This window comes from Gadus macrocephalus, chromosome 7 (genome assembly GCF_031168955.1).
Source record: "Gadus macrocephalus chromosome 7, ASM3116895v1".
Taxonomy (NCBI): Eukaryota; Metazoa; Chordata; class Actinopteri; order Gadiformes; family Gadidae; genus Gadus; species Gadus macrocephalus.
Genome location: NC_082388.1, coordinates 13,477,491 through 13,492,907, shown reverse-complemented (window position 1 = coordinate 13,492,907; position 15,417 = coordinate 13,477,491). Strand labels below are relative to the sequence as shown.

Sequence of the window (15,417 nt, the reverse complement as noted above, 5' to 3'; positions counted from 1 at the left end):
TGACCTGTGCTGTGTGATGCTCTTTGCTGTTTGACTAGAGAATACAAAATGGGTCCCATCTTTACCATTCCTAGTTCGATGTATCGTTTTCCATTTAGAATCTATTTCTGATCTGGTCCATAAAATGTCACAAATGCAAAATGCCTACAATGTTTTACATTTGCTGGATTTGACAAGCTGCCAATAACAACTGAAATATGATTCACTATGAGTCATGCATGTTTACTCATTTGAGTTCTAATGCCGACGCCATTTATTAGTAGACAGACGGGTCAACTAGTTTTGTGTCGGATTTAATCACTCAACACTGACAGTTGCGCCTCTGAGGAAGGAGCCTAACCTGTCTAATTCTTGCCACACCTCATAATTAATCTCCCGTCACACGGGCAGACATCTTCCTCGAATCTTCACATGGTTGTACTGAGGTCTGATAGGATGGGAGAATCACACATGATAGTCATGTTTTCACTAGGATCAACCAATCACGTCAGCCTATACAGGAGTGAGTGTTGAATTAATTTACTATCATCCATACATTTTCAAGTCGTATATACATCTAGGATCTTATTCCTGTCAGTCCATAATCTTCCACCTGCAGCCAATGGCGTTATTATGAATAGGGACGGAGGGACATGTCCCGACCAACTTTGGGAAAGAAAGTATTGTCCCTACGAATATTTCGATTTATTATTTATTATAACAGAATTATATTATGCATAATGCATTTAATATATTTTTTTGCAAAACCTTGCCAAACTCGGACCACGGCGAGAAGCCCCTCGGTTCGTAGCCTATCCGCGTGAACCTTTGGAGTGCACGCGCTATACTTTGAATGTGAATAAGTGCACATGTAAATCTAGATTTTATTTGAATAAAGTAGCCTATTTATTGTTCAGCATGATGCTGTCTACGTAGTGATTTTGGGTATGTGAAGTATCCCTTCCAAAGCTGAGACCAAACTTACGCCCTTGTCTTTAGCCCTCGAAAAACCATAAAAGAATACCAACATAATTAAATTAACACAATAATAGATGCATGCATTTATCGAAACTGTGATGGAAATTCTCTATTGACAACTTAACTTAGAATAAACTTAAGAGTTTGTTGTAAGAATGAAAGGGTAAAAATCGTGTAAGATAGTCTCTGCTTAGAGAGCCCTGAGCAGGGGTCTACTTCAGTGTTAAAGCAGGGAGACGTCCTGGAGGGCATAGCTGCAGATAGGGATGCCCCAACTCCCTTCGTCCTCTCAGGATGAAACTTGTGGTTTAGCTTTGAGCCCCCCCCCCCTTGCTCCTTGGCCCAATCTCCCAAGGATAAGTGTCTTCAGGGCAACGTGTTCCAGGTCAACGCTGATCACCAGGAAGATGGTAGCTATAGTCCATCTTCACCTGGAAGACCCTAGCTAGGCTCCATCTTCACCTGGAAAACCCTAGCTAGGGTCCATCTTCACCTGGAAGACCCTAGCTAGGGTCAAACTTCCAGAGGATCAGTGGTGTCAATTCACCAAAGCCAAGGTTTGGCAGTAAGGTCAACTCTGACATCAACAAAAGGCCCATGGGATCAGTCAAATGGGATACCAAAGAGCATGTTTGAATAATAGGCCTATTTGTTTGAAAGCTATGCATGTATGGTGGAGTGGAGTATATATAAAATACAATCAAATTCGTATACCGGTAATTGTTCTGTGGTTCTTCATCCCTTGACCCTCACCCTTGAGCCTGTTAAACACCAGGATTTCCCCTGATACTGCCACAGGGATGTCTTCACGCCTGCTCTGTCACAAAACACGCAAAGAGAGACTGAGGAAAAGTTTTTCCCCCAGGCAATCAGAGCCCTAACTCAGTCACTAAGTGATACCAGACAATTGCCAACCAGAGCTGAACACTGGACCATCCCCACACCACTCCCCCTGCACTTTGACACTTTAACCCTGGTCATATTGCACAATAAAATCTGTACATCAACCTGTTTATCCAGCTTTAATTTTATATATATTTATAATATTCTTAATTTCTGTTAAAAATTCTATCGTATTTTATTATATTTTTATTCTATCTTATTTTATTTATATTTTAAGCACAGAACTACAGAGTGTTGTTTGGTCAATAAAGTATCCGAATGGTAAAGTTAGAATCTTCTTTATTTATGACCACGGTCTAACAGGAACACATGCGTATCGAGTTCCGGGTATCCGCATCACCAAAAGTGATCATATCACCTGAAGTTAATCCCGCGAGACCCACTCATAGTACGGTAACACTTAAGGTTCAAACATATAAACAGTACAGCTATCAACAAAGAGGATGTCCCACAAACATTTTACTGCACATCCTGTATAAATACCTTTGAATCTTTGAATCTACTCGGCACAGTGTGTCATGGTCAGGACTGTGGATAAGCCTTAACCTTACATAAGCAAGTCCCATCCTCTGAGGCGCTGCTCAGCTTGTTGATTTCATTATGGAGGGACAATGTGTTGGCAGCTCAAGACCCTTCATCAGCATGAAGGGTAGCCTTGGGCTTTTTTGTCAAATTTTATAAATCTAATATATATATAAAGATCTAAAATATAAATAAAATAAAAAACGCCTGACATCGCCAGACACAATTCACAAATGCTTATTTGTCAGGAAAAAAAAAACGTTATCAAGGACCAACATGCCTCTAGACGCAATTGGATAAACTTGGGCTTAGGTCAAATTGTATTTTTTGCTTGGGAAGGTTCCTAACTGATTGAAAGGACCTGGGTGTTTCTAAGTGGCAGCAAGGATAAGGGCTATTGGGATTCTCTTTATGCTAGAGAAAGGTGCTTCAATGCTTCCTTTCTTATCTCCTTCAGGGTACAATGGACCGTCCTTTAGTAACGACTAACGATTTATGAGGGGATGCATCATCAAAACGTTAAATATGAATACATTTTCATGACAACTTGAAAATATGCCAAAGGTTTGCAATCATTGTAAATTGAGTGGTAGATTAGAGTTCCTGCCTGACACCTGTGAGACCCGGGTTTGATTCCCTACTGAAGAATGTATGTAGCAAGACCACTAGTGATTGCAGATCTCTGGAAAAAAACGTCTGCTAAATGCCCTAAATGTAAATGTCTCTTGTCTTCTCTTACTTGAACAACCTTTGAACCATAGTTTTTCTGTGCATAAGATGAGAGAGGTAGGTAGCCTGTGTTCTCAGAGGGTGCGCTGACCAGCCTCTCTGCACTGACCCTGAGCACCGGTGCCCCTCAGGGCTGCGTACAGAGTTCCCTCCTGTACACTCATGGCTGTGTAGCCACACAAGCTCCAACTCCATCCTTAAGTTTGCAGACGACACCACCATCCTGGTTCTCATCTCCAACAATGATGAGACCGCCGACAGGGAGGAGGTCAGGGACCTATGAGACCGCCGACAGGGAGGAGGTCAGGGACCTGGTGGCATGGGGCCAGGAAAACAACCTCTCTCTCAATGTCTGCAAGACTAAGGAGATGATGATGGGGGGGGGGGGGAGATTAATGGCAAAGGAGTTTGGCATGTCTGGAAAAACTCTCACAAACGTTTACAGGTGCACCATTGAGTGCATCCTCTCAGGCTGCATCACTGGCTGGTACGCCAGCTGTCGACATGTTGAGGCTTCAGCGAGGAATGTAGACATGTGTTACGACCTTTCTGAAGTGGAACTTCGCTGATGAACGCTGATGGAGAAAGGGACTAGCAGCAGCTTCTGAGGAATATAGGCCACTGTTTTAGAACTTGCAAAACCTACTTGCTTTTTGACATTACTCATTACAAAACTGGTGTTAAACGCGTTTGTTTCTCACAAGGAATGCCTGTTATTATTATCTGGGAAAAAACCCGCACAACAACACGCTTCCGAGGGACTTCACACCAATCTGCGTTTGTCTTGGCTAAATGCCTTTTAGTTGGGTTACTCTTCCCTCTAGTGGTGGTTTGACCACACTGACTTCAAACTGGCCAGTTCTTACAGGGTGTTGGTTTGTTGTCCGATTGCGCATCACATTTCTGTGTAAAAGTGTACAAAATATTCCTGGGACGTCAAAATAATGGCAGATGAACTCCGGCCACACATCTTGTCCGGCCTACCCTACCTCCAACTATGGACTGTCCTGCAATGCACCCTTACATCACATGGATGAATTGTGATGTAGCTCGAAATGGCTAGTCATCCTACTGATCCCTCACCTTCATAACACGCAATGTGAGGTGGAAGTTATAGGATACAATAATAGGAATCTCCCCGGATTTTGTACGATGCACATGTTTTAATAGTCTTTCGAAGCATGTATTATGGTTATTAGTAACAGTTTGTGCTAATTAAATGTATGACAGTACGAGTCCCCGAGCCATAACCATAGAATATCAATCCGTGGTACAGGATTTTGGGTTCCAGATTTATAACAAGCATTATAAATTGGTTTGAATTATTATTAGTTCTATTGCGATTTAAATGGTTTCACTGTTTTGCATAAATACCAAGTCCTCCCCAGTGCTGGATCACTAGACCATTGTGCTTCAGAGTTGTACGAATTTAAAAACAATAACACAATTTATCAACTATTTCAGATAAAAGTCTGGGATTTCAGGCAGTCGTCCTTCTCACTGGAAAGCTGCATGCTGGACTCATAGTTCAAATCATACACAAAGATGTGAGCTTCATCTGTGATCCCTATTCAGTCAGCATATTGTCCAACACTTACAAATGAATCATCCTCACTCTTAAATATTAATTTCCATGAGTATTATGTCGGTGGTCAAGTAAAGGTTACCTATAATGCTATATCAAAAATACAAGATATCTCTTTGGAATAATAAAATGTGTTCAGGGGTTATGCAATGAGTAGGGGCGAGGTGAACCTAAAGTATCTAGAGACTTAAGATTGCAGTGTTTAATCAATCTTTTTTTTTCATTTTGCTTTGAAGTCCATCTTCTTAAATTCATCCTAAATTAATTTATCTGCATGAAGAAATACCCAGTGAATCAGAATCAAATCTCCTAAAATGTGATAATTCAGGGGACTATGCTTTGATACTCGATGAGCCAAATTAGCAAGGCACCGACACAAGGGCAACAGGCCAGGCCAACAGTAGCATCAAGGGTTTTGGCTACTACTTCTGTACTGGTTCACATACTGGGATCTATGGGGAAGGAAAAACTATGCATACATTGACTAGATTTCTATCAGACAAACAAGTAAATGTAAATGTACAATGGTAAGACGGAACAGAACACAGGAAACAGTTTGTGTCTGTGTGTGGAGAAGGGGGGGTCAGAAGTGTAACAAAAATTGTCATATTGAGTTATAATATGGGCATTTTATTATCTAATATGTTGCCCAAATATGATGGGCAAGTTCACAAGGCATTCAGAACCAGTTCCCGACTCCTACCAGCCCACACACACACACACACACACACACACACACACACACACACACACACACACACACACACACACAACTCCCCCCGCCCCCCACACCCACACCCACACACAGAGAACACTTGGTTGAAAGTGTACTATACTTAGGATGCACATGCACTGACCAGGTAGGCAGTCAGATGGGTCATATCTCTCCTTCTTGTCTCTCTTACAGACACAGCAGCCGTTCCAGACGTTATCCATACCCCAGGTGTTCCTCATGACGCTCAGTGGGCCGAGCCAGTCTGATCTCAGAGAACAGTCAGATATTTACAAGTGGTGACGCTGATCTGATTCTTTTAAGTGTGTGTGTGTGTGTGTGTGTGTGTGTGTGTGTGTGTGTGTGTGTGTGTGTGTGTGTGTGTGTGTGTGTGTGTGTGTGTGTGTGTGTGTGTGTGTGTGTGTGTGGGCAGAAGCATGGCTCAACTTGATGCGCTCAGATCTCAATTGAATCACGACCATAGGTATCTGTATGGACATTTTGTACAATCAATTCTTTTCACTTCTAATGGGGCAGAAATGTGGAGGTGCAGGGGTTGGTGGAGGGAGTCACGGACACTCCAGGTGTTCCTATACAGCAGGTGGGATATAATGTGAAGCAGGAGGTGTACTGCGTCGGGTCTGGTCAGGGCTGCTGTTCACCGTCATGCAGACCGTGTATCAAACACCGGCCAGGGAAACATGAGGTCCGTCTTTACTAGGAGACCTCACGAAGGCGGGGTCCGGGGGCTCCCCGAGCCTTCCTCCGGCCACGGTGGAAAGAGGGGCCCTTGTAGTTGTCTGGTCTCCATCAAAATCCCACAGGAGCTCCTCGGTAGCAAGTCCATGTTCCTGGAACCCAGCCCCCCCCCCCCGGGAAAACAAACAACAGCAACAACAACACTCCCCCCGTTTCTACTTTGTTCACAGAGCAGACTGAGCTCCAGGGGTCCGTTCTCCTGGTAGGCCGTCAAGTTAAAGTACATCATGGTGGAGCAGGTCCTGATTGGGGGAGGATGGGGGGGGGGGGGGGGGGGGAGGGGGGCGGCGATCAGGGGCCCGATCAGCAGAGGCAGCGGCGGTCTCCCTTGGTGACCTCCTCGGAGGAGTGCACCGTGTTGGGCACCAGGCCGCTCTTCACGCCCTCCCAGCCTTCCTGGATCTGGATGTCCCCCCGGCCCACCAGCTCAAAGATGTCCCGCGTCAGGTCCACGAACGCCTGGGAAACACAAGAACAGGCCGTGGGGGGCCGGTCAGGAGGACCAACACGACCGTCACAGCAGAGGTCTGTGGGGACAGTGCTGACGACAGAACAAACACGTTGTTTTGAACGATTTATTTATTTATAGAGTGAGATAGAGGGGAAGGTATGGCAGATAGAGGGGAGGACATGCGGTAAATGACCACAGGCAGGAATCGAACCAGGGCCGCTGGGTTCAGGAATGAATCTATATTGTACTCGCTCTACCCAGTGAGCCACCGGGGCACCCCACACGGACATTTTATTCCCAGGTGAAGTGCGTTTCAGGTCCCAGCCTCAACAGGAACCATCCAGAAAGGTGACTCAACAGAATGGGGGCGAGCCGTGGACTCACCTTCTCCACGTTGATGGCGTCCCGCGCTGACGTCTCCACGTAGTGCATCCCGTAGACGCCGGCCAGCTTCTCCGCCTCCTGCCGGGTCACCTGGCGCTGGGCCTCCAGGTCGCACTTGTGACCCACAAGCAGGAAGACGATGTTGTGCGGCTGGACGTGGCTCTTGGCCTCCTCCAGCCAGTCGTGGATGTTCTGGAAGGAGCGGCGGTTGGTGATGTCGAAGAGCAGCAGCCCGCCCACCGAGTTACGATAGTAGGCCCTGGTGATGGACCTGAGCAGGAGACAACGGAGCAACAACCACAACGCACCCACTGGTGAGGTATCTACTGGGAGACAAAACCAGAGGTTTCCTTTCTCAAGTGGTTTCCGTGGTTTCAGTGGAAGACACTTTATTTGCTACTATGCTAGGGATCAGCCCCACCCCTCTATATGTGTGAGGTTATGGTTGTCAGAGTCACACCAGGGTTAATGAGTTAATGAGTCTCTTTATGACTCAACCCAAGGTCATATAGTTCTGCCTAAAGAATGATCAAAGACCAAAGGTGATCCTGGAGTCAAAGAGAGTCAAAGTGGAGCAGTAAAGTAACCAACAGCAGAAGCATTCTAAAGCAGTTCCTATTGTGTCATTATCTCAACATCAAAAATGTGAAAAAGGTTTCGGTCGGTGTTATTCAAGATAGCTTTGCTGTCTTTACAAAACCAAATTACAGAGGCCTACAACACAAAACCAAAATCCCATATGATTTTAATAGGACCTGAGATCGGAAAGAGTCGTCCTTGTGTAGCTTACCTAAACCTCTCCTGCCCGGCGGTGTCCCAGATCTGCAGCTTGATTCTCTTCCCAGGCTCGATCTCCACCAGGCGGGAAAAGAAGTCGACCCCCACGGTGGGGTCGGACACCTGCGCGAAGCGACCCTCGGTGAACCTCCGGATCAGACACGACTTGCCCACGGTGGAGTCTCCGATCACGATCAGGCGGAATTGGTAAAGCCATATGGTCTCCATAACTCACCGGGTCTGTGTGTTATACAACGAGAAGACAGGCGATACTTTGTGAAAACGAGTAAGGGTGTAAAGGAGTTCTGATGACGTGGTGGTGGTGCAGCCACCAACACGACGCCTGTCTACAGGCGACAACACCATCCTGGGTCAACTTGCTGGCGGTGTGCTGCCCACACGGCACGACGCTTCGAGACGAGAGGATTCATTATGATCCATTTTGCGCACCATAGCACCATGTGCGTGCCGTCTCATGCCAGGCTGCTCGTCGGGACTCTACGCCCAGTTTACTGCCCACAATGTTTACTGGGTTGGCGTGAAATCGGAGCAGGTCGAAGCCACTCCTCTCCAACCCGATCAACAGCAGCCCCCATGTGGACACGTTTGTTGTCGCGTAGAAGAAGACCCCCACCGACCCCCAATAAAGAACCACTCGATAAATTAACACGATAAGCTATCACGACAAATATAAACAGTTGTTGAAATAAAAATGTGTGCCACACGGTCAGCGTTCACATGTCCGACAGGTGTAGCCTAGCTTCTCCTTCAAATAACGAAACTAAAACTAAGCTGCACTACAGCTCAGCTTTGACACTCGATGTCTGTTTCTACATTCAGCCTGAATCAATGTACGTGAACCCACCTTGCTTCGTATACGATACAGCCTATCTTATCAGTCCTTCGAAAAAACAATCCCCATTGTAACACTTTCGCCTTTGTACGCGGATGCTTTTGCTGTTGCGATTAATTCATCCACCGGGGAATCCCAGATGGTTAACAACCTTACAATATGTTGATCGCGAAAAGGGGAAGGCTCTTTAGTTTCGAATTGACGCTTTAAATGCTTATAGTTCCCTGATATGTACGACAGATTTCGCCGATGAAATGGCATCAGCGAAAGAAGAAAAACATCCAGCATCACACATCTCCTGACTGGCCCAGCCTCATCATCAGTACCACTACCGTAACGAGCACCACATCAGCGCAAAGTAAGATTATAAAAGCTGCTGCGCATTTTCAGATAGGATAAAGTGGAGGGGGCGGAATGGAGGACTCCAATATGAGTAGAAAACGAAGATCATCGGCCTTTAAGCACAGTGAGAATAACGTATATGATATGAGTGTTGGCAATTTCTTCATTTGGCTAAATCCTTGGTCTTCTCGGATTAGCTCAAGATGAAAAGCCTTTTTTTTTTTTACTAATTTGGTTGTTTGTGGAGAACCAGGCTTCACTCAACATGGGAAATAGTTTTTGAATGCAAACGACTCTGAACCCCAGGTAGTGGCGGTTCTAGACTTATGGCGCATTTCCACTGCAGGGTGCGGAACGGATCGGATCGCAAAGGTGCGGGTCGGATCGCGTTTCCACTGCCAAAAGTGGGCGTGACCCGGACTTTGCCGTACCCGTTCCGACCCCATTCTAGGGACTCCTCCGTTGCGGTACCCAAAACGAGACCAGACGCCTGAAAGGGTACCCTGGAATTCTAGCTACACCCCCCCTCCGTTGATTGGTCGACAGAATCGTCACTTCCGGGTGACGCGGGGATAAAAACAAACAAACAGTAGCCTCAAGGTATTATTCTTTACAATTAACATGTCGCGTAAAAAGCTTGCTTGGGCGAACAAGGAGGTGGAGACGTTCGTCTGCATTCTTGCGGAGGAAGACGTTGTTTACGATGTTTACGTAGCTGCCGCGGCGATCGACATCCGGGCTACCACCAAGGGTACTGTCGGCAGTGGAAACGCGACCTCGGAACTGAGCTGGGCTATACCGCCCCCTCCCTACCGCACCTTTGCGATCCGATCCGTTCCGCACCCTGCAGTGGAAATGGGGTGTACTAGGGGGGGAAAGGAAGGGCCAGTGTTTAACCAGAGGGGCACAAATAAAATGGCCAAAAAATATATTTAAAGATTCTAAACTTTGTTTCACTTTAAAATCATCAATCATTTAATTTGTACAAGAGTTCATTACTTCACCAGTCGGTATTTTTCTGTCAAACTATCTTAAATTGATGGAGCTTATGCCATAAATCATCAAACTCATCTAAACATATGTTTTGTACAAGCGTGCAAGAGGGGCAATAAAAAATACAGTACAGGGTACAAATACAGTGTGTCAATGTGAAAAAAAACTCCAGGGTACAACGAAGTGCAAAACAAGTGCTATTTGCTATTTATTTGAATAGTTTCAGTGTGGAGAAACTGTGTTCTTACTTTTTAGAAAAATTCCCTGTTCTATTGTTCTTTCCTCATTTCATGATAGCTGCTAGAAAAATAAAGAAAATCGTAGGGGCATGCATTACATTTCGTTGCATAACCATCCCTCCCTACTTAACATGGGCAGATAGCCTACTATTTACTATATAGAGAGGGATAGAGGGATGGAGAGAGAGGGATGGAGAGAGAGGGATGGAGACAGAGAGTGTGATAGAGAGAGATTGCGTGATAAAGAGAGAGAGAGAGAGAGAGAGAGAGAGAGAGAGAGAGAGAGAGAGAGAGAGAGAGAGAGAGAGAGAGAGAGAGAGAGAGGTGTATAAATGACCTGGACTTCAAGGTCAGACCAGGGTATCCCCGGAACTGCTATGTATATACGCCCTCTAGTGGCTTCCTGTATGCTCTACACTGAATACTCTCTACACCCTCTCCCTCTCTCTCTCTCTCTCTCTCTCTCTCTCTCTCTCTCTCTCTCTCTCTCTCTCTCTCTCTCTCTCTCTCTCTCTCTCTCTCTCTCTCTCTCTCTCCCTCTCTCCTGCACTCTTATGCTATCTCTCTTGCACCTTCTCAGCCTCCCTCTCTATCGTGCCCTCTCAGCGGTCTCTTTCACCTGCTCCTTTATGCCTTGAATGCCCTATAATGCAGAGAAATAAGGAGCCGTTCCTCAACTACAATTGAAGAAGGTTGGGGACTCAATTGTGGTCTGCAGTGGCAGCATCTGATGGATTAGGTTGTGGCTGGGTTCATACCCCTTAACAGCTGATGTTAGCTCGACACCTGATCATACAGGGTGGAGCACTACTCCAAGAGGTTGTGAAACACTATTTGAAGAGCAAGTGAAGACAGTTCCAGCTCAGATTCGATAGAGAGGAGAGGTTATACCCATGACTACGACCCACGGCGACCTGCTGCTACTTTGTGGAAGCTAGTGCAGGTTGTTGAGTGGGAGCGCTGTAGAGAGGAAACAGAAGAAAGAGCACTATAATAAATATCAAACACTCATCTGATGCTTAGGTAGGAGAAGAATCTCCTACCTTTAAGTATTTGGTGGCAGGCCTTGGCACATTCAGTGATACATTCATTTCCAGGTTGTATGACACGCAATTTTTAGCGTCCTTTAGTTACAAAATGGTTGGCCAGGGTTTAGAAGAGTGTATATCATTATAAAGGTAAGAGTTTGGAAGCCCAGGGCTCACAGGGGGAAGGTAGTATGAGTCAGGCGCCAGTGGCGTGGTGTGAACGTGTTGGGGGGGTGAAACAGAGCTATAGGAGCTCCTTTTCTGGAGGCTTTTATCCAGAACAACTTGCTGTGGATTGAGATGCAGGTTATTAAGGAGGAGCTATACGTCTTACTCAAGGACTCCTGCAGGTAGGTTCACTAGGCTGGGAACATTGATTTATTTTTCTGCATCACCGTAGCTCTTCAACCGTCCTCTCCCCTGAGGGTGATGTCAGGTCAGAGAAGGCCTGTTCCAGCTGGGATTCTGGTCAACAAGTCAGACCTGGTAGCCGTCAAGGGAGAGGACGGTTGAAGAGCTACGGTGATGCAGAAAAATTGGTGGCCTGGTTCACTTGGTGGCCTGGTTCAAGACCTCTGCCAAGGTGTGTGGGGGTTTGTGTGTTTTTATCAATCAATGAATAAAGCTGACCAATGGAAGAGAGAGAGATTCAGGAGGTGGCAGATATCCCTGTTATAAACCAAACCAAACCAAGCGTGTCTCCTTGGCTCCTGGGTAATGACTTCTAGGTCTTCTGGAGATCTGCAGTGTTTAAATCCTTGGTAACATTCCACAGACCATGGAAACGCCATAAGTCTAGTGGAACGTCCTCAGCCACAGCCTACAGCTCCCAGTTAAAGATGCAAGGGAATACCAGTGGAGTATTTTAATCTTCTCCAATTATTTCTGCGTCTTATTCATCAACAAAATTTGCAGACAATTATTTCCATACAATCGTACCATTTGGGAATCATGTGGATGATTATGAGAGGGACAGGAGGGTGAGCAACCATTCATAATGTCACAAGCTTTTCCTTTCACCTTTGCCAATATTCCATTTTTATCTCAGTTCCAACCCTGGGAAGGAAGTTATATCATCACCGGGTTCTCCGCGTTTATGAAGGCTGCATGAAACAACAGCGCTTTAAGCCGTCTGTCTTCGGGACATATACCTCCACCAGGGCGGACCCACGTCCATAACAACTCCCGTCGCATCATCAAGTAGTGTAGGTGCAGTCGGATTCTCTCAGCACTGCCGTGGTCATTTCCTAAGTCCTCATGAACGGTCCTTCTCGTTTGTTGACCTCATGACGGTTTCCATCGAGGTCGAGGAGAAAAGGTTAGGAAAACACATGGGACGAAGTGATTGACCATTCAACCCCAGACTTTAAAGCTTTCCGCCTCCACTCAGCGCCACCCTCTCTGAGCCTATCAGAGGACTCCACGCCTGCAGAGGTGGACAAAAACACTGGCAAGAACCTGAGAAGATGTTCTCTTTAGCTCAGCTAAACGGGTTACCCGTATTGCTGCTCTAACGCCAGCCTCATGCCACACACAGTGGCTATAGCGTGCTACGCTACACAAGAACACATAAGCAGTCTTATGTGGTCTCAAATTTGAATGTCATGACCAAATGAGAATGTGACTGTATAGTTGAACCTGCGTCCGACAGGAAGTGAGGCCCCTGCACATGGGTCTTCTCTCACCTTTCTGTTGATTAAGTCTCAAAGGAACTTATCATACTCGTCCTAGGTTTAGCCTCCATGTTAGTTACATCATGTTCTACTGGAAATAGGTCCAACAACAGCAGTAAGAAGCACTCTGAGGGCCATTCTGTTGGTGAACCTGCAGCAATATGAGGCCTTAGCAGTGATGAACAGCAGGATGCAACCTTCCCAGAAGTACTGAATATTAATCCACAAGTATTACACTGTCCTCTACCGCTTTATCATTTGAAATGGAAAATATACAAATATGTTATAAAATGTGCTGCTGTTGCATGTTCCTGTCATGGTGATGATGCTAACATACATCAGACTTGATAAGGTAGAGTGTGATCATCTGAAATAGTGCTGTTGTGATGTGATGTGCACAACAGAGAGAGAAATTAGTCCCATTATTGTGTTTCACTTGGACTTAAGTCATGCGGTTAGTCTTCCCCTTAAACTGGCCCTAATTAACAGACCCATATGGTGAAATATGTTAACTACATATTGATCTGCTCCTGTGGCTCTGAGATGGGGAGAGAACTGATCCGTCAGGAAGGAGAGGAGAAGAAGAGGCGAACAGGCACAGGGTGTCCTTTATCCTGTATGTCCAATGCTGGGGATGTGTGTGTGTTCTCGTGTATTTGTATGTCATTGTGCATGTGTGTATGTGTGTGTGTGTGTGTGTGTGTGTGTGTGTGCGTGTGCGTCTGTGTGTGCGTCTGTGTGAGTGTGTGTGTGTATGTGTGTGTGTGTGTGTATGTGTGTGTGTGTGTGTGTGTGTGTGTGTGTGTGTGTGTGTGTGTGTGTGTGTGTGTGTGTGTGTGTGTGTGTGTGTGTGTGTGTGTGTGTGTGTGTGTGTGTGTGTGTGTGTGTGTGTGTGTGTGACTCTGAGCACGAAGAGTCCTGGAGTCAACTGCTTTGTTGCCTAACATGAGGTCTCTCTGTCCCTCGACCTCAGACTTCCCTTCTGTTTCACAAATCATCCACTCAGCTCCTCCTAGCTGAGTGTTGACGTGTCCCTGAGCAAGACACTTAACCCTAACTGCTCCCGACGAGCTGGCTGTCGCCTTGCATGGTTGACTCTGCCGTCGGTGTGTCAATGTGTGTATTAACCATCTGCTAAATGCCCTAATTGTAATTGTAGATATGAACATTTCTCCACCATATGGTTCTCACAGCATTGAGGAAAGACCAGTGGAACAGGGAGTGGGAACAGAGATGTGGTTAAGGGTTCAGCAGGTAGCAGGTTCTCTCACAACCCCGGGAGGTTGCAGGTTCGAGGCCGGTCACCTTGTCGAGGCGTCTATGAGCAACACACCTAAGACCAACTGCTCCCAATGAGCGGGCTGCTGCGCTAATGGAATGTGAATGTGTTGTGAGGCGTGGTGCGTGAATGTGTGTATGACGGGCTGAATGAGAGGCGTGTTGTAGGTGCTTTGCGTGTAGACAGGTTCTACAAGCCCAACAGAAATACAGCCATTCACCATTTAAATGTTACAACAACTCAAAAATCGCTCCGTCCTAAAACCAGTTGACATTGCAGAGGGGATGAGGTGGAGCTCAGCTACTCAACGGACAACAGAAGGACCATCCCCAAATCTCTGTTTATTCACTCCTGAAGGCATATGAGTGTCTGGCCGTTCTGCTGCTGTTTTGTCATTCGAATTCATCCTCAAAATATCCGGCTCCTTTTGAAGCAGTGCTGAAACACATGGTTTATCCAACCCCTGCGTTCTGTGTCTGATAACGGCCCGTCTCATGTGTGTTCCTGCCTCTGTTCCCTGGGGACCGGGGTGCTGTCGTCTGTGTCTGCCAAACCCCTTTAGTCCCAGTTCACTCTGACATCATCTGTATGCCATTGAGGACAGTGTCTTCAAGCTACTCCTCTTCTATTGGCCAGCAACATAATATATACACACACTAACACACACACGCGCACGCACGCACACACACACACCTCATCCTCACACACACACACACACACACACACACACACACACACACACACACACACACACACACACACACACACACACACACACACACACACACACACACACACACACACTACCATTGAAATGTATAAGCATGTTATACTCTTGCACGAAAAACGTTTCACCTAAATAGAGATGTGCTCATGCATTGATGTTCAAAGGGCCAATGGGATAATAATGAGCCATAATCATAGCTCAAGCTTCACAAAGGACGGTTCTGCTGGGTCATAGATTCCCTCCGTCGGAACTCCGGTTTGTAAATCGCTCTTGACCTTGGCTTTTCCCCGACACTATTTCAGCAGAGAGCAACAGTCCATGCATTTTAGAATAAATTACTCGCTTTTCATTTTTTATAATTTGGACCAAAATACGACGAGCTGTAATGTTAATCTAACGGAACATGCGTTATATAATAACGTCTCTACGTTATAGTGGACAGAGCATTCCAGTCCAACGCCAGTCTCTTCCCACTGAAAGCATCAGCAGCCGCTCCGCATCCTT

The 15,417-nt window shown here is 46.1% G+C and overlaps 1 protein-coding gene across 1 annotated transcript; it reads right to left on the bottom strand.

Annotated features, from left to right (window-relative positions):
- Nucleotides 1-5,305: 5,305 nt before the first annotated feature.
- Nucleotides 5,306-8,966, bottom strand: LOC132460911 (ras-related protein Rab-39B-like). The gene is made up of 4 exons (XM_060055888.1): nt 8,645-8,966; nt 7,793-8,019; nt 7,003-7,273; nt 5,306-6,626 (listed from the first exon to the last, which is right to left on the bottom strand). The coding sequence occupies exons 2-4, from the start codon at nt 8,005-8,007 to the stop codon at nt 6,471-6,473; spliced, it is 642 nt and encodes a 213-aa protein (XP_059911871.1). The 5' UTR covers nt 8,008-8,019; nt 8,645-8,966; the 3' UTR covers nt 5,306-6,470.
- Nucleotides 8,967-15,417: the final 6,451 nt, after the last annotated feature.

Coding starts and splice junctions, on each gene's coding strand:
- LOC132460911 (XM_060055888.1), bottom strand. CDS start 8,007: ATGGAGACCATATGGCTTTACCAATTCCGCCTGATCGTGATCGGAGAC. Junction 7,274..7,792: donor GCCGGGCAGGAGAGGTTTAG/GTAAGCTACACA, acceptor TCTCCTGCTCAG/GTCCATCACCAGGGCCTACT. Junction 6,627..7,002: donor ACGCCATCAACGTGGAGAAG/GTGAGTCCACGG, acceptor TGTGTTTCCCAG/GCGTTCGTGGACCTGACGCG.